Raw genomic sequence first — 18,388 nt, 5'->3', positions numbered from 1 at the left:
AGTGGCCTTTTCTTTCATAACATAATTTCAGAAACCGTATGTATCAAATTGTGTACATTAAAATGTCAACAACATTTGCAAAGAGATTTGCTTTCCCTTTATCTGAGAAGCTCAACTCTTGATAGACTGTATGCTTTGTACTTCATCTAATATTGAACAAAATTTTAAAATTGTTCTTTCCCTAGACTATTAGTTGGTAATAATATAATTTTATATATGAATATAAATAATTATATGTAAATAAACTGTGGGCCTTGGTAATTGTTTTATAGGATTAAAATTAAGTTGGATCAAGGAGGAGTGATTCAAGATTTTATTAGTGCCCTAGAACAGCTCTCTAATCCTGAAATGCTCTTTAAGGTAATGTAATAGCTTCTAGTTCATAAAACATAGATTTTGGATAAAACCTCCTTGCAGTCAACTTGGTTGTTCTTTTTTTTTTTTTCTTCCCAGGATTGGGTTGATGATATGAAAGTCGAACTGGCAAAAACCCCTGTTAATAAAAAAAACATTGAAAAGATGTATGAAAGAATGTATGCAGCCTTGGGAAACCCAAGGGCTCCAGGCCTTGGGGCTTTCAGAAAGCGGTTTATTCAGGTATGGATTGGTGGCAGCCTGACTTTATAATAATGTAATCATTGTGAAGATCAATATTTATATTTGATGGTTTGTTAATAATCCTGGTTTTAAAATGTCTATTAAAGTTGTAAACTTATCTTCAGATCTAATGCTTTTGGTGAGATAGTGATGCACATATTTAGGTCAGATAGTGGCAGGTGGGGCAATAGATAAAACCATGGGGCTTTTATTGCATTCTGTTCTTCATGCTCAGATTTTTAGATTTGAAGGTTACATGTGGTTCAATATATTTGTTAACTTTTTAATTTAAATTTTATTAGTTAACATATAGTGCAGTATTGGTTTCTGGGGTAGAATTCAGTGGTTTGCTTACATACAACACCAAGTGCCCTCCTTTATGCTGTAGTTTAATGTTTTTCATTCTCCTAATTATTTGAATGTTGGATTAAGAAAGCACTTGTAGGGGCACCTGGGTGGCTCAGTGGGTTAAAGCCTCTGCCTTCGGCTCAGGTCATGATCCCAGGGTCCTGGGATCGAGCCCCGCATCGGGCTGTCTGCTCCGCGGAGAGCCTGCTTCCTTCTCTCTCTCTCTCTCTGCCTGCCTCTCTGCCTACTTGTGATCTCTGTCTGTCAAATAAATAAAATCTTTAAAAAAAAAGAAAGAAAGAAAGAAAGAATGCACTTGTAGAGGCGCTGGGTGGCTCAGTGGTTAAAGCCTCTGCCTTCGGCTCAGGTCATGATCCCAGAGTCCTGAGATCCAGCCCCACATCGGGCTCTCTGCTCAGCAGGGAGCCTGCCTCCCCCTCTCTCTCTCTGCCTGCCTCTGCCTACTTGTGATCTCTGTCAAATAAATAAATAAAATCTTAAAAAAAAAAAAAAGACAAAGAAAAAGAAAATACTTGTATTGTGTACAAGTTGATGACCGTTTTGAGCCCTTCCCTCTGTCCAAGGCATACTCCTAGATGCTACAGGACATACAAAGAGAAGACGGACCCAGTTCCTGTATTCAGAGGGATGTCTGACAAACGCAGTATGTAAAAATTGTGGCTTGAGAACAAATATGATACATGAAATCTGTTTCTAAAGTTGTTCTAGAGTTGAAAGGAAGAGAACATGCCTCAGTTTGGAGGGAATCAGGAAACCCCTTGGAGCCAGTGGAGATAAAAATGAACCTTGAGATGTCCAGATTTCACAGCACCGTGCATTGTGCTTGTTGCTCCCTTTAAGTGGGTTTACCTTCTCTCTTTCCATCTGGAGAACTCACCCTTAGAGACTTGGCTTATGCATTGTTTCTACTGCAGAGCCTTCCCTGAACCTCCTTCCCCAATAAGAACTAGGTACTCTTTCTCTGTTGTGTAACATACCTTATATACAACTCTATTAGCATTAATCCCTGATTTTTCTAATTTTTATTAAATTAACTTTGTTTAGTAAACTTCAAGAAATATAAGAGCATAAAGAGAAATCCTGGTATTCATATTGCCAGAGTTCTCAAGTTTCACAGTCTCCAGTACAAAGGAGGATCTTTGTCTCTTCTGGGTTTTTTTGTAAATAACTATTTTATTAAGATATAATTCATATACCCTATAATCTATCTATTTGAAGTATACAATGCTATAGTTTTTATTATATTTACAGTTATGTAAGTATTACACATAAGTTTTAGAACATTATCCTTTTTTAAAAGGTTTTTTGTTAAGATTTTATTTATTTATTTATTTGAGAGGGAGAGAGAGAGAGTGAGAGCACTAGACAGAGAGTGAGCACAAGCGATGGGCAGGGGCAGGCAGAGGGAGGAGAAGCAGGCTCCCTACTGAGCAGAGAGCCCAGTGCAGGGCTTGATCCTAGGACCCCAGGATCATGACCTGAGCCAAAGGGAGATGTTTAACCAACTGAGGCACCCAGATGTCCCATTTTTGAGATTTTATTTATTTATTTGAGAGAGAGTGAGAGCAAGCATGAGCTGGGGATGCGGGGCTGAGGGCAGAGAGAGAAGTAGAATCCCTGCTGAGCAGGGAGCCTGATGTGGGGCTTGATCCCAGAACCCTGAGATCGTGACCTGAGCTGAAATCATCTGCTTAACCAATTGAGCCACCTGGGCACCTAGAACATTTTTATCACCCCTAAAAGCACATACCTGTTAGCAGTTACTCTCAATCCCCCACCTCCTGTCATGCTAAGCAACCACTAAAGTACTTTCTGTTTCTGTAGATTTGCCTCTTCTGGACATTCCTTTTAATTGCTGTATATTATTCTACTATAAGAACATGCCACATTTTGTTTATCCTTTTGTTAGTGGATGGACATTTGGAGTGTTTCCATGTCTTAGCTGTTATGAATGCTGCTGCTGTGACTATGTGTGTATAGGTTCTTCTGGGGAGACCCTTAGGAGTGTAAAATGATATTTCTCTTTAGCTCTTCCTTTCATTTATGAATTAATTAGACTTTTGGACAGGGATTTTGTCTTGCTCATGTTTTCTCTCCATTTCCTAGAATGCTGCCTGATGTGAAACTAGCATCTTGAATTAGATGAATAATTGGTATAGTTTTGATAAGGAGAGTTAGATTTTGGTGGGTACTTTAGGTACATTCCTACTTAGGGTAGTTTTAATGTAGTATGAATGTGGGAACATGCAGGACTATCTGTTGCCTAAATGTGATCAGTGATATATCCTAAAAGTAAAGATAAAACCATAACTCTCTGTACTTCATGTTATGACATAATATTGGGCTATACATCATATCAAATCTATCTCACACTATTGAATATACAAGAGCCTCAGAAGGAAATATACATACTGTAAATATCCTTAAAATCAGTGTACTAGCATTCATAAATTTTATAAAATTGTAGAACACTAGATTTGAAAACATCTTTGTGTTTGTTTTTTCTTAAACCAGTGGTCTACATGTGTTTTCTGTAAAGGTCCAGATTTTCAGTTTTCAGGCCATACCAGTCTCATGTTATGAGTACTCAAATCTGTCATCCTAGTGCAAAAGCAGCCCTAGACAGTATGTAAATGAACAGGCATGGTTGGCAGGATTCCAGTAAAATTTTATTTATTAAAAACAGGCAGTGGGCTTTGACTTGCAGGCCATATTTTGCCATACCTTGTTCTAAACAAAGAAACTAGTTCTGAAAAACAAGAGACTTGCCCTGTATCAAATGGAGAGAACAGCAGAATGGCAACTGGTAGCAAGTCCCCTAGCATAGTGAAACCAGTCCATCGCCTGTGAAAAAGCTTCATTTCAGCAGTACTGTTCTTGTGCAGCCTTCCTCTATTTGCCCTCCTCTCAAGATGCTCTGACCCCGGCCCCAGACAGAGGGCAGGGTATGTCATCCTAGTTTGCTCTCTCTCTCCTCAGCTGGTGTGAGAATATCTGCAGTGGCCCTGTTCATCAGTCCATGTCGAATATTACTGTGCGGCCCTCAGTGAAAACTGCATGTTATCCCTTCGAATTCATGGCCATTTCTTTTCCTGCATGCTGGGTACCATAATGCTCTACCCTAGAAATCTCTTAGGATAGACCACAGTTCTTCCCAGCTGCTGCAGAGCACAGCTGCATCCAACTCTAACGGAGGGAGGGTATCAGAGTGGCCCTATCATCCCTGCCAGGCACAATACTTGTTTGTTTTTGTTTTTTAAAATTTTTATTTATTTATTTGATAGAGAGAGAACAAAAGTAGGCAGAGAGAGAGGGAGAAGCAGGCTCTCTGCTGAGCAGAGAGCCCGATGCAGGGCTCAATCCCAGGATCCTGGGATCATGACCTGAGCCAAAGGTAGTCTCTTAACCCATTGAGCAACCCAGGTGCCCACAATGCTTGTTTTGAGGTTAATTCGAGTACCTTGGAAAATAAATCTAGAACTCTCTGCTTCATACCAAATCAATGCATAATTTGCATTTAATTAATTAATTAAAATAATAATCTACCCAAACAGAATTGCCTCAGATTTCACTTCAGAGAGGGCATTATGCCATTCACATATGTTGTTGGTGCTGATTATGTTTAGGAAATAGCTAATCTTTTCATGTATTTTAAGAACTGGAGATTGCTTCTATACTTTCAGTCCATCTACAGATTAAAGAATAAATTTGTTTTAGGGACTCCTGGGTGGCTCAGTTGGTTAAGCAGCTGCCTTCGGCTCAGGTCATGATCCCAGCGTCCTGGGGTAGAGTCCCGCATCGGGATCCTTGCTCCGCAGGGAGCCTGCTTCTCCCTCTGACTCTGCCTTCCACTCTGTCTGCCTGTGCTCGCTCTCGCTCTCTCTCTGACAAATAAATAAATAAAATCTTAAAAAAAAAAAAAAGAATAAATTTGTTTTATATATGTCAATTGTCCTATAATGGATTATCGTAAAGTAGGAGATATATTTCATTTAACCAGATTTATGTTTTAAATTTGGTAAAAAAAAAAAATTGTAAAATGAAAGATAATTGGGTAAATCTTTGGGGACTATTAAGTCACTATTAGTGATTCTCTTTAAGTTTTGTTTTTTGGGTTTTTTTTTGTTTTGATACCAGGATTATAATTTAAATAAATACTTGAGTAGAGACTAGTACAGATATTTGTTATGTTCAAAGATAAAGGATGTCTAATAATTACTTTTAGAAATATAAATTATCTATGAAAATGCAGATTTGAAGGGGTACGTGTACCCCAATGTTTATAGCAGCATTATCGATATAGCCAAACTATGGAGAGAACCCAAATGTGCATCAACTGATGAATGGATAAAGAAGATATAGTATATATATATTTTTTTTTCATTCAATGGAATATTACTCAGCCATCAAAAAATGAAATCATGGGGCGCCTGGGTGGCTCAGTGGGTTAAAGCCTCTGCCTTTTGCTCAGGTCATGATCCCGGGGTCCTGGGATTGAGCCCTGCATTGGGCTCTCTGCTGAGCAGGGAGTCTGCTTCCTCCTCTCTCCTCTCTTTGCCTGCTTTTCTGCCTACTTGTGATCTCTGTCAAATAAATAAATAAAATCTTTTTTTTAAAAAATGAAATCTTGCCATTTTCAGTGACATGGATGGAGCTAGAGTGTATTATACTAAGTGAGTTAAGTCAGTCAGAGAAAGACAAATACCATTTGATCTCACTCATGTGTGAAATTTAAAAAAGAAAACAGATGAACATATGGGTAGGGGAAAAAGAAAAAGAAGAGAGAGAAGCCACAAGGAGACTCTTAAAGATAGAGAACAAACTGAGGGTTGATGGAGGGTTGTGGGTGGGGGATGGGCTAGATGGGAGATGGATATTAAGGAGGGCACTTGTGATGAGCACTGGGTGTTGTATGTATGTGAGGAATCACTGAATTCTACTCCTGAAACTAATATTGCTCTGTATGTTTACTAACCAAAATTTAAATTGAAAAAAAAATTATAATAAAAGAAATGTAAATTATCTAAATAATGTTTACACTGGCTTGTGATCCAAAATAATGGCTTGAAAGACCTTTATTTTTTTTTTAAGATTTTATTTATTTGTTTGACAGAGAGAGATCACAAGTAGATGGAGAGGCAGGCAGAGAGAGAGCGGGGTGAGGGGGGAGCAGGCACCCTGCTGAGCAGAGAGCCCGATGTGGGACTCGATCCCAGGACCCTGAGCCGAAGGCAGCGGCTTTAACCCACTGAGCCACCCAGGCGCCCAAAAGACCTTTATTAAGGAATGTAGCATTTTTATATTTTGCTCTTTAGCTCTGATGAAGAATCACAGGCTTTTCATTTTTATTGAATTACTCCCTTTACTTAGTGCCTCATTCCTAATTACTCCTGCTGTCATAATAATGTAGATCAGTAACTAGACAATGGACACCAAGAGGTTAAAGGGTTTTTAAGCCCTTATTAGAACTTATGATTAGAATTTTTGATAGGTCATTACTAACTGTATTCTTTATGTCTTTTTAGAGGAACACAAAAAACATTCAAGGAAGGCAAAAGTATAAATCTAGAGCCTTCTTGAATTATAAAACTAAACACTAATGTTTAATGTAAATTATTATTGATTTCAGGATTTTGGGAAAGAATTTGATAAACACTTTGGGAAAGGAGGTTCTAAGTTACCTGGAATGAAACTCCGCGACTTTACTGACATTACTGACTCACTGTTTTATAAAATGGGCAGAGACTCAAAGCCACCTGGGAATCTGAAAGAATGCTCACCCTGGATGAGTGACTTCAAAATAGAATTTTTGAGAAGTGAGCTGGAGATTCCTGGTGAGTTTACCCTTGGGGTGACAAATTGGACTTTAAGGAGAATAGTGGCATAGCAAGGATTCTTGATTTCTAAAACTAGGAATATTAGGTTCTTGACAGTTACCTTTTTTTTTAAAGAATTTGAAATTTCACCATACCTTTTTGTCATTAGGAGAATCTATAATTACTGTGAATTAGTACACTGAACAAAATGTTAGACTGTAGTTTTCTTATTTTCCTGATTATACAAGTATTCAGATTTCCATTTAATAATAATGTAACTGTAATTTCCTCTGAATATACTCATGCTTTGCTCCTAAATAACTTTTCTTCAAGAAATGTAATACAGGTGTAAGTGCAGATCACTTCCTTGGATGTATAGGTTGGTCCCGTTTAAAATGACAAGATACTTGCAACGACATGGATGGAACTAAAGGGTATTATGCTTAGCGAAATAAGTCAATCGGAGAAAGACAACTATCATATGATCTCCCTGATATGAGGAAGTGGTGATGCAACATGGGGGGGTAGGAAAAGAATACATGAAATAAGATGGGATCAGGAGGGAGACAAACCATAAGAGACTTTTAATATCACAAAACAAACTGAGGAGGGCTGGGTGGGGGGGTAGGGTGAAGGTGGTGGGGTTATGGACATCGGGTAGGGTATGTGCTTTGGTGAGTACTGTGAAGTGTGTAAACCTGGTGATTCACAGACCTGTACCCCTGGGGCTAATAATACATTATATGTTTATTAAAAAATAAAAAAATATTTAAAAAAACAAAATGACAAGATAATGATAAATGACTTATACCTTCAGGACAAATAATGGTGACACTGAGGATAGAGACACACAGCAAGTTGGTCTGATGTGACTTTTCAAAGACAATCTTTACACATTCCATGTTCTTCACCCTGGAATATGCCAAAGAAATGTTTTTTTATGGTTATTCATATTCTCATCTAGTGGATATAAAAACAAATTGGAGACTTTCTTATTATTAACAGCTCTAGAACCTGTCAAGAATCTATGCATTGCATAAAGAAAAGCTGAAAATGTAAGCCTCTTCATATGTAGCTTGATTCTCCTTAAAATAAAGTGTTCTAGCTTAATGCATTATTTTTCCTGTTTGTAATTTGTCTACTCCATTAGAATCGGAAGCTAACTTCCATTAGTCAAATTGAGAAATAATAGTATTATTTAAAAAAAAAACAAAACTCGGGGCGCCTGGGTGGCTCAGTGGGTTGGGCTGCTGCCTTCGGCTCAGGTTGTGATCTCAGGGTCCTGGGATCGAGCCCCGCGTAGGGCTCTCTGCTCCGCAGGGAGCCTGCTTCCCTCTCTCTTTCTCTCTCTCTCTCTGCCTGCCTCTCTGCCTACTTGTGATCTCTGTCTGTCAAATAAATAAATAAAATCTTAAAAAAAAAAAAAAAAACCAAAACTCAAATTTGGAGGGACACTTGGGTGGCTCAGTTGGTTAAGCATCTAACTCTTGCTTTTGGCTCAGGTCATGATCTCAAGGGTGTGAGATCGAACCACCGACAGGTGACGACTTAGCAGGGATTCTGCTTGAGATTCTCTCTGCCCTTCCCCACCAACCCACACCCCCAACACATGTACTCCTTCTCTCTCTCTTTAAAATAAATAAATCTTTTTTTAAAAGTCAAGTTTTTTAAAAATGAAAACTTTAAGTAAAAAATTTTATCATATAACTTTTTTTTAAAATTATTATTAGATCAATAGGTATATGTTAAAAATACAGGGTTCTGTAACAAGCTATATCTAAGTAAGGCTTCTGTGGTTTGTCTTAGGTCAATATGATGGCAAAGGAAAGCCAATGCCAGAATACCATGCACGAATCTCTGGGTTTGATGAGCGGGTAGGTGCCAGTGTTTGTGACTGTTGCCAGTGTTTAACAAGTATTGGTGAGTAACTGTTGGATGAAGGAAGAGGAAATAATCATAAATAGCTTGAAGGCCTGTTTCTCTTCATTGTACTATATTCTGTCCTGAAAGTATTTACATAGGAGCAAAATTTCTCATCAGTCACACCTGATTTCTGTAAAGATTGTGAGTGTGAGTTCTTCAGATATAAGATGGACATATTTGTCTTTACTAAAGAAAAGACAGTTACCCATCGTGATCTCAAATGCACAGCGTATTCTGATCCTATTACATACTGAATCTCTTAATATAATGCTTCAGTGTTTCAGTGTACAAACTCAGAGTAAACTTTGTGTGTGTATCTATCTTAAAACATATGTAGAATTAAATTAAGTGATTTTAGGAAGTTTGTATGTTGCTCATTACTAAGGATATCCACATTTATAAGCAATCATTTATAATAAGGGACATGCAGTTTCTAGAGGCACAGCAGTAGGCATAAATAGGTAACAAATACTTTGCTGGCACTAGGTTCGCTATTATTTTTCTGTCACTTCACTCGGTCCTCAAAGAGAGGTATCTCTTTGAGGAATGTGTGCCAACCAGCCTTACTTTCCTCTCTTGATAATGATATGATCAGCTGTTTGGTCAGATTCTTACACTGCATCTAAAATATTTTAATTTTTAAAGGTAAAAGTCATGGCCTCTATCAGAAAGCCAAAGCGCATCATCATCCGAGGCCACGATGAGAAAGAATACCCTTTCCTTGTCAAGGGGGGTGAAGACCTACGGCAGGACCAGCGGATTGAACAACTCTTTGAAGTCATGAATGTCCTCCTTTCTCAGGATGCTGCCTGTAGCCAGAGAAACATGCAGTTGAAGACCTACCATGTCATACCCATGACCTCCAGGTAGGACCAATGTACACAGTCATTCTAGAACAGACTTATATGAATGGAAATTCTAACACTGAGCCAAATCCTTGTTTAAGGTTACAGAGGTGGGATTGGAGGTCACTTGACAATTTGGTATTTAAGCTTTCACAAAGACTGGGCTAAACAGAACTAATAAACACTTACAAATCTATGATTTTCAGATTTATTGTGGAGAAGGTAAATGAACTGACATGAAGAAATCTGTTCTGCTTTGATTCTACAGAACTTTTTTCTAGTGAGGAAAAACAGTTTGGGTTTGTTTTCATAAACTATTTCTTCTCTTTTTCAGATTAGGACTAATTGAATGGATTGAAAATACTTTCACCTTGAAGGACTTTCTTTTGAGTAACATGTCACGAGAGGAGAAAGCAGCTTATATAAGGTGATGTGGAGCCTAAATACTCCTTCATCTCTGTGCAGACACATCCTGCAACCTGGTTATTCCCCAGTCCTACTCTCCCTGAGTAATGTTAAGTTTATATTAAGTTTCCTCTACCTCGTGTTTCTAGTGACATTTCTGGTCCCCTCCTAATTTGGGGCTCTGAGCCACACCCTGGCTAGTTGTTTTCTCCACTTCTGGCTGGATTTATAAACTAAATGAAGTAGAGGGTTCCAAACAGTAGCTGCATAAATTTTACCACAATGAAAAAAAAAGTATTAGCTTTGCAACAACACAAAAAAAAAACCTTGAAGGAAACAAATAGTAAGATTAGCAGCTAACATTTGATTAAACATTTTCTGCATGCTAGGCAACATTCTCAGCTCTTAATCTGTATGAAGTCATTTCTTTCTTACAAAACCTACAAGTTATTTTAACACCTCTGTACAGATGAGGAAGTTAAGGCCCAGAGAGGTTATGTAACTTGTCCTAGGCTGCCCAGCATATAGAAATGGGATAGCTAGGATTATTAGTGATTAATTCTAGATCATGATATTGGTGCTTTTTATTTTTCTTCATCCTTTTATATTTTCCAAGTTTTCAACAATGAACATATATTTTTAATCAGAAAGGGGTTTTTTGTTTTTTGTTTCTGTGAAGAAAAATAAGGACAACATTGAAAGACATTTTGAAGAGGAGTTGACAAATCTTGATGTGTAACTATTAGATGAAGGAAGAGGAAATGGAAATAGCTTCAAGGCCTATTTCTCTTCATTGTACTCTCTTCTGTCCTGAAAGTACTTACATGGGAGCAAAATTCTCACCAGTCAAAAATGATTTCTGTAAAATAAAGCATTTTCTTATCAAACTCATGCTCCTGCTAAATAAGGCTGAGTTTATGAATTTTTAATATGAGTCCTTTGCGTACAGTTGTTTCTGCATTCCCTGGAAGATAGGGAAACTGACGGACAGTACTTTCAGGAGTCAGGAAGTCCAGATCTCACGCCAGTGCTAACTTATAGTGGTTCTGACTTACAGAAGGAATCTTGAAAAAATGACTTGCCTTTCCCTTGTTCCCATGCCTCCATTTCTAAGATGAGATAGTTTAAAATACATAAGTTAAACATAGGTATCAATGGAGTTTAAAGAGCTTTTCAAATACAGAAGTTTATAAATTACTTCCCACTACGTTTTTAAAGCAAGGCACTTCCAGCCCCATTAGTAAAATCATTGCTACTTTTTTCTTAATTTGTGTGTTGCAGTTTTCCAACCTAAATATTTTCATCCCAAATGAAACTTGAAGAGAATTTAGACTGAAATGGAAAGCTGTATTGTGGAATTAACTTAGTAGCAATTCAGAAAAGATTCACTCTAAGTGATTGAACTACTAACACATAAAATAGTTCTATCTTTAGATTTCTTTTTAGGAAAACTTGTTAAGGCTTTTGACAAACCCCAAAGTAGCCAAACTACAAACTACAAACACATTTCCAGCAGCCCAGTATGGCTTTTGCTTGTGAAGTATTACTAAAAGCTTTCTAAATTCAATTCAAAGCCATTGTCATTTAAGAAAATATCTTACTGTATTTAGTATGGATTTTGTATGTATCTGCATAATTGAAGTGGTGAAGAAAAAAGTGTGGCAATCCAAATAGACTTCACCCATCTTCAACACATAATTTGTGGTCTTTTAGTTTATAGTGGTAGTATCATCTATCACTTCTTGCTTATTCTAAGTAAGTTGTTATGGTTCTTTTCCACTACCTGATTTTTAGAACCATAGGCCTTGATCCTAAACACTTAGGTTTAGTTCATCTTGCTCCTCTCTGTATGAAGTGGAAATTGATTGTATCTGATCATTTTGTGCCTGAATTTTTACATAGAAAGTAGCCTTGGTTTCTTTAGGAGTAACTAAGAATGAATAATGATATGTTGAGATTCTATATCCAGAGTAGCATGGGTTCAGTGTTAATATTGAATATGATTAAAAGTCATAGTTCTTTCCCTGGTTCTTCATTATTTTTCAAGAATTCTTGATCTTTGCCACTGAAATCACTATAATGCTAAATATCTTCCTACGGCTGATTCCCTTTTTCCTGATTGTCAGTGATCCCAAAGCACCACCATGTGAATATAGAGACTGGCTGGCAAAGATGTCTGGGAAATACAATGCTGGTGCTTACATGGCAATGTTTAAGTAAGTTTTGTTTTGATTTTCCATTTTACTAACTAGTTATTTCTTCTCAAAGTTGCATGTTACTTTTGTTTCTTAGGAAGTTTTGCCTTGGGCGCCTGGGTGGCTCAGTCAGTTAGGCATCTTCCTTCGGCTCAGGTCATGATCTCAGGGTCCTGGGATCAAGCCCCACATTAGGCTCCCTTCTCAGCAGGAAGTCTGCTTTTCCCTCTCCCTTTACCCCTCCTGCCCTGCTCGTGTTCTCTCTCTCTCTCTCTCTCATGCTCTCTTTCTCTCTCAAATAAATAAATAAAATCTTTAAAAAAAAAAAAAGTTTGCCTCAGATCATCAAAATCTAGTTATTTGATACTTGAGCTTCAATATAAATAATTTTAAATTTTAAATCTTAAGTCATAGAAATTTGTTCTAATTAGACATTTTCTATTAAATCATAGGGCAGCTAGTCGTTCTGAAACAGTCACATCTTTTAGAAGGAGAGAAAGTAAAGTGCCAGCTGATCTCTTAAAGTAAGTATCCTTCTGACTGTACAAACCAGTTGATGGTGTAACAGAGACTACAGAGGTCTTGTCTCCACCCCCCAGGCGGGCCTTTCTGAAGATGAGCACAGGCCCTGAGGCCTTCCTGGCACTTCGCTCCCACTTTGCCAGTTCTCATGCTCTTATGTGTATTAGCCACTGGATTCTGGGCATTGGAGACAGACATCTGAACAATTTCATGATAAGCATGGAGACAGGTGGAATGATCGGAATCGACTTTGGACATGCATTTGGATCAGCTACTCAGGTATGCTAATCTTGCCTTTGCTGTTCTTGGCTGATTTAGAACCATAGTCATAGGACCTTCTGGATGGTTTTTTTTTTTTTTTAAAGATTTTATTTATTTATTTGACAGAGAGAAATTACAAGTACACTGAGAGGCAGGCAGAGAGAGAGAGAGAAGGAAGCAGGCTCCCCGCTGAGCAGAGAGCCCGATGCGGGACTCGATCCCAGGACCCTGAGATCATGACCTGAGCCAAAGGCAGTGGCTTAACCCACTGAGCCACGCAGGCGCCCCTTCTGGATGGTTTTTAAGGAAGAAATGACATATCAATTAGCTTGGTTTGTCATGGTCATAAAATTTGACATTCTTGCAGAATAAGGGATAATCTCAACTTTGTTTTGACCTTGTTCAAACAGGTTACAGAAGGTTAGGTGATGAATTATATAATCAAAGCCAAGAATAACATGTGTTCCTATAAAAAGGGAAGACTGTAAGAAGGTTTTATGAAGCCCCTTAATGTAAATGTCTTCCACAAGATGTGATACAATACAGATCTTTCGTCTGACATTAAATAGTGAATGTTTTCAGTTGTACTTACAAATGTCTGCAGGCTGTATGGTCCTATACAGATAGGTTTGTGCATTGCAAAGATGATTGTGTCGATTACTCTTGGGCACTGTGGATTCACATCTGTGTAGCTAATTCCAAGAAAAGAAGAGTTCATATTTTCACTAACTGTGAATACTAACTAACTTTGGAAGGATGTTTTCTGCCTTTTCTTTTGTGATTTCTAGTTCATACGTTCCCCTTCTTGTACATATTTTTTTCTCTCTAGTTTCTGCCAGTCCCTGAATTGATGCCTTTTCGTCTGACACGCCAATTTATCAATCTGATGTTACCAATGAAAGAAGGAGGTGTTATGTCCAGTGTCATGGTGCATGCACTGAGAGCCTTCCGCTCACACTCTGACCTGCTTATTAACACCATGGACGTGTTCGTAAAGGAACCTTCCTTCGACTGGAAAGTAGGCTTGTTTATATGCACTTTTCATTTTTATTACATTTGCCAGGGATTGATCTGGCATCTCTTATTATATGAAGGAAATACATCAAATTGTATTTATTAAAATATTTAATTCTTTCATGTAGTATTTCTTAAAATTAACATTTGGGGCCAGTTGACCTGAAAACTGTAAGAAACATGTAAGGAACATAATCTTCATTTGGAGAAAACTGTTGTTTCAAATGAATATATTTCTAACAAAGAGTTAATATAGACCTATCGGTGATAGGTCTGATTTCTGAGAAAACTTTTAGCTTAAAATCTGTTCCATGTGAGGGTCCTTGATTTGACACATAGTGCTTTATTAAATGTTGAGGTTCTTCATAATACATCCCCAAAAGAATGAAGGTTAGTGATGGCATCCTTGACACTGTGTGATACCTAACTGCCGTCCCTCACTGTCATTGACACTGTTATGTGCAGTACTATTAGAATGTGTATAAAAAGCTATATATAAAGCTCTCTCCAGTTAAAGATATTTATTTTTTTTAAAGATTTTATTTATTTATTGGACAGAGAGAGAGATCACAAGCAGGCATAGAGGCAGGCAGAGAGAGGAGGAAGCAGGCTCCCCGCTGAGCAGAGAGCCGGATGTGGGGCTCGATCCCAGGACCCTGGGATCATGACCTGAGCTGAAGGCAGAGGCTTAACCCACTGAGCCACCCAGGCGCCGCAAGATATTTATTTTAAAATCATTGCTTGTTCAGTCTGTTTGGATGTGTTCATATAAACTGTTATAATAAGCAGAGAACATCATGTTCTTTTCTTTTAGAACTTTGAACAGAAAATGCTAAAAAAAGGAGGATCGTGGATTCAAGAAATAAATGTAACTGAAAAAAATTGGTATCCCCGGCAAAAAATACATTATGCTAAGAGAAAGTTAGCAGGTGCCAACCCAGCAGTTATTACCTGGTAAGATGGTTATTTTTTTTTTCTTAAAGATTTTATTTATTTATCAGAAAGAGAGAGGGGAGAGATCGAGCACAGGCAGACAGAATGGCAGGCAGAGGCAGAGGGAGAAGCAGGCTCCCCGCCGAGCAAGGAGCCTGATGTGGGACTCGATCCCAGGACGCTGGGATCATGACCTGAGCCGAAGGCAGCTGCTTAACCAACTGAGCCACCCAGGCATCCCAAGATGGTTATTTTTGAAGAAAAAAAAAAAGACACCAACATGCTACTATTTACTGAAGAATTACCAATGTATAAAGTCCTGAATACTTTCCATTTAGCCTGTGATGTTAGCATTATTAGCCTCATTTTTCAAATGAAAAAAAGCATGGCTTCTCTAAGGCTGGGCAGTGTCCATCTCTCGGAATGCTGTGTATTTGGCCTCTGCCTTTTTGGCACAGTCTTCAGGTCAGTACCTGGAATAACCTGTACCAATGTCAGAAACAGCAGGAGCTTTTTTTTTTTTTTTTTTTTTTTTTTGATTTTACTTATTTATTTATTTATTTGAGAAAGAGAGAGAGAGAGAGTGAGCATGAGCCAGGGCAGGGGTGGGAGGCAAGAGGCAAAGGAAGAGGGAAAAGCAAACTCCCCACTGAGCAGGGAGCCTGATGTGGGACTCAATCCCTGAGCCAAAGGCAGAAGCTTAACCAACTGAGCCACTTAGGCACCCCCAGCAGGAGCATTTTTTAGACAATTACAATAATATTTTTGTATATTAGAGGAGATTTAGGTTCTAAATTTGCTTCTGTCCTTTTTAAGACAAAATGTGCTCTTGGTGGGCATAGAACACAGGTGTGGAGAACATGGGCTAACCCGACACTGGGTTAGCCTTTAAGTTAGCTTCAGAAATGTTTCTTGTTGAGGTCTAAAGCAAATTTATAGAAATGTTTCACAAGAGGGGGAAAAAGTTGGACTTTACAATAGTAAATGGCAATCTATGGTCAGTTAGGGTATGAATTTTTTTTCAATAAATGGTTCCGGCAAAGGAATGAAAGTGGATCCTTATTTCACACCATACATAAAAATTAATGCAGAATGAATCAAAGACCTAAATGTAAGAGCTAAAACTATAAAATACTCAAAGAAGCACAGAAGTAGATCTTCATGACCTGTATTTGGCATCTGTCATTTTTAGGTATAACACCAAAAAGCACAAGCAAGAAAAGAAGAAATAGGTAAATTCATCAAAACTTAAAAGCTTTGTGTTTGGGGCGCCTGGGTGGCTCAGTTGTTAAGCGTCCGCCTTCGGCTCAGGTCATGATATCAGGGTCCTGGGATCAAGCCCTGCAATGGGCTCCCTGCTCAGCAGGAAGCCTGCTTCTCCCTCTCCCACTCCCTGTGCTTGTGTTTCCTATCTCACCATGTCTCTCTCTGTCAAATAAGTAAATAAAATCTTGGGTGCCTGGGTGGCTCAGTGGGTTAAGCCGCTGCCTTCGGCTCAGGTCATAATCTCAGGGTCCTGGGATTGAGTCCCGCATCGGGCTCTCTGCTTAGCGGGAAGCCTGCTTCCCTCTCTCTCTCTCTCTGCCTGCCTCTCCATCTACTTGTGATTTCTCTCTATCAAATAAATAAATAAAAATAAATAAGTAAATAAAATCTAAAAAAAAAAAGTTCTGTGCCTCACAGGATACCATTAAGAAAGTAAAAAGGTAGCTCCACAAAATGGGAGAAAATATTTGAAAGTCATAGCTGATAAGGGACTTGTATTGAGAATACATTTTTTTTAAATCTCTTAAAACTCAATAAAAAGACAACCCAATTTAAAAATGACCAAAGGATTTGAAAAGACATTTCTCTAAAGAAGGTGTATAAATGACCAAGTAGCATATGGAAAGATGCTTAAAATTATTAATATCAGAGAAATACAAAGAGAGGTACCACTTCACACCCACTAGAATGGCTATAATTAAAAAATGGAATATTGGGCTCCCTGGGTGGCACATTCGGTTGAACATTTGATTCTTATATTCTCTCTCTCTCTTTTTTAAATTATTTATTTATTTGACAGAGCGAGATCACAAGTAAGAGGGGGGACGGGGGGGTGGGAAAGCAGGCTCCCTGCTGAGTAGAGAGCTGGACGCAGACTTGATGTTGACTCTTCTGTTCTATAAGTGATGAGAGGGAATATTTGAATAGGATAGCTAGGAATGCAGGCAACAAGGGAAAAATAATGAATGGTTCATGTTTTTGTATTTTTTAATCTTTTTTACAGTGATGAGCTGTTCCTGGGCCATGAGAAGGCACTTGCCTTTGGAGATTATGTGGCTGTAGCACGAGGAAGCAAAGATCACAACATTCGTGCCCAACACCCAGAGAGTGGGCTGTCAGAAGAGGCTCAAGTCAAGTGCTTGATTGACCAGGCTACAGACCCCAACATCCTTGGTAGAACTTGGCAAGGATGGGAGCCCTGGATGTGAAGAATGCGGGAGTCAGCAGATAAAAAGCATGAGAGTATTTGAAGAATCTCCTAAACTTGGGACACCTGGGTGGCTCAAATGGTTAAGCATCTGCCTTTAGCTCAGGTCGTGATCCCAGGTCCTAGGATCGAGCCCCACATTGGGCTCCCAGCTCAAGAGGGAGCCTGCTTCCCCCTCTGCTTCTTCCTCTCTCCACTGCTCATGCTCTCTCTCTCACTCTCTCTCAAATGAATAAATAAAATCTTAAAAAAAAAAAAATCTCCTAAACTTTCATCTACAGCAATTAATGTGCTGATTTTCCTGAAGCACTGAACAGAAGAAATCTATTTTAGTGTTGTGGTCTTGTAGCTGGAGTTTAATCTAGATCATGATGAATAAGTGAATATTGGTATGAATGAAAGATTAGATTATAAACAAAGATTTGGTTAGGATTATAATGGGCTTAAAGTGGGGAAAAAATATATATCTAGGCCCAGACAAGAATTAAACCAAGAATATGGCATATTACAAGTACTATGACTTAGATAAACCAACTACTTAATAAATGGTGTATGGGGGCACCTGGGTGGCTCAGTGGGTTAAGCTGCTGCCTTTGGCTCAGATCATGATCTCAGGGTCCTGGGATCGAGTCCCGCATCGGGCTCTCTGCTCAGCGGGGAGCCTGCTTCCTCCTCTCTCTCTCTGCCTGCCTCTCTGCCTACTTGTGATCTCTCTCTGTCTGTCAAATAAATAAATAAAAATCTTTAAAAAAAAAAATGGTGTATGAACATTCCATGCAGTATTCTCATTAGTAACTTGACATATTGGAAATAATACCCAGAAGACCTTATCACTAAGATTTTATGAGAGTAAAGCCAATAGCATAAGTGATAAAATGTTACCTTGTATTAGTACAGGAATAATAATGAATGGCTCATAATATTTAGAAATGATTGCTTTTGAGATTTTAAGATATTTGTCTATGCTATCTTTTTTTTTTTTTTTTTTTGTCTATGCTATCTTTTACTTTATTCTCTTCTGTTTTAGAAGATAGA

General features: G+C 38.3%; 1 protein-coding gene across 7 annotated transcripts in view; it reads left to right on the top strand.

Moving 5' to 3' along the window:
- Window positions 1-18,008, top strand: part of PRKDC (protein kinase, DNA-activated, catalytic subunit) — a 249,288-nt gene extending 231,280 nt beyond the window's left edge. For 2 of the 7 annotated variants that reach the window (XM_045081811.1, XM_045081746.1), the window contains 12 exons: window positions 273-360; window positions 454-597; window positions 6,596-6,800; window positions 8,589-8,656; window positions 9,351-9,571; window positions 9,885-9,977; window positions 12,082-12,171; window positions 12,603-12,674; window positions 12,750-12,951; window positions 13,763-13,951; window positions 14,762-14,901; window positions 17,150-18,008. In XM_045081811.1, coding sequence (XP_044937746.1) covers window positions 273-360; window positions 454-597; window positions 6,596-6,800; window positions 8,589-8,656; window positions 9,351-9,571; window positions 9,885-9,977; window positions 12,082-12,171; window positions 12,603-12,674; window positions 12,750-12,951; window positions 13,763-13,951; window positions 14,762-14,901; window positions 17,150-17,354 — 1,717 coding nt within the window. In that variant the 3' untranslated portion in view covers window positions 17,355-18,008. Of the gene's footprint in view, window positions 1-272; window positions 361-453; window positions 598-1,529; window positions 1,610-6,595; window positions 6,801-7,787; window positions 7,838-8,588; window positions 8,657-9,350; window positions 9,572-9,884; window positions 9,978-12,081; window positions 12,172-12,602; window positions 12,675-12,749; window positions 12,952-13,762; window positions 13,952-14,761; window positions 14,902-17,149 lie in introns of those variants that run through there. The other 5 variants (XM_045081785.1, XM_045081834.1, XR_006607272.1 and 2 more) reach the window with 4 other exon arrangements.
- Window positions 18,009-18,388: the final 380 nt, after the last annotated feature.

The sequence above is a fragment of the Mustela putorius genome, unplaced genomic scaffold, assembly GCF_011764305.1.
Source record: "Mustela putorius furo isolate JIRA1106 unplaced genomic scaffold, ASM1176430v1.1 tig00000056_pilon_pilon_pilon, whole genome shotgun sequence".
Taxonomy (NCBI): domain Eukaryota; kingdom Metazoa; phylum Chordata; class Mammalia; order Carnivora; family Mustelidae; genus Mustela; species Mustela putorius.
Note: the sequence above shows the minus strand (reverse complement) of the source record. Positions and strands in the feature narration are given on the sequence as shown.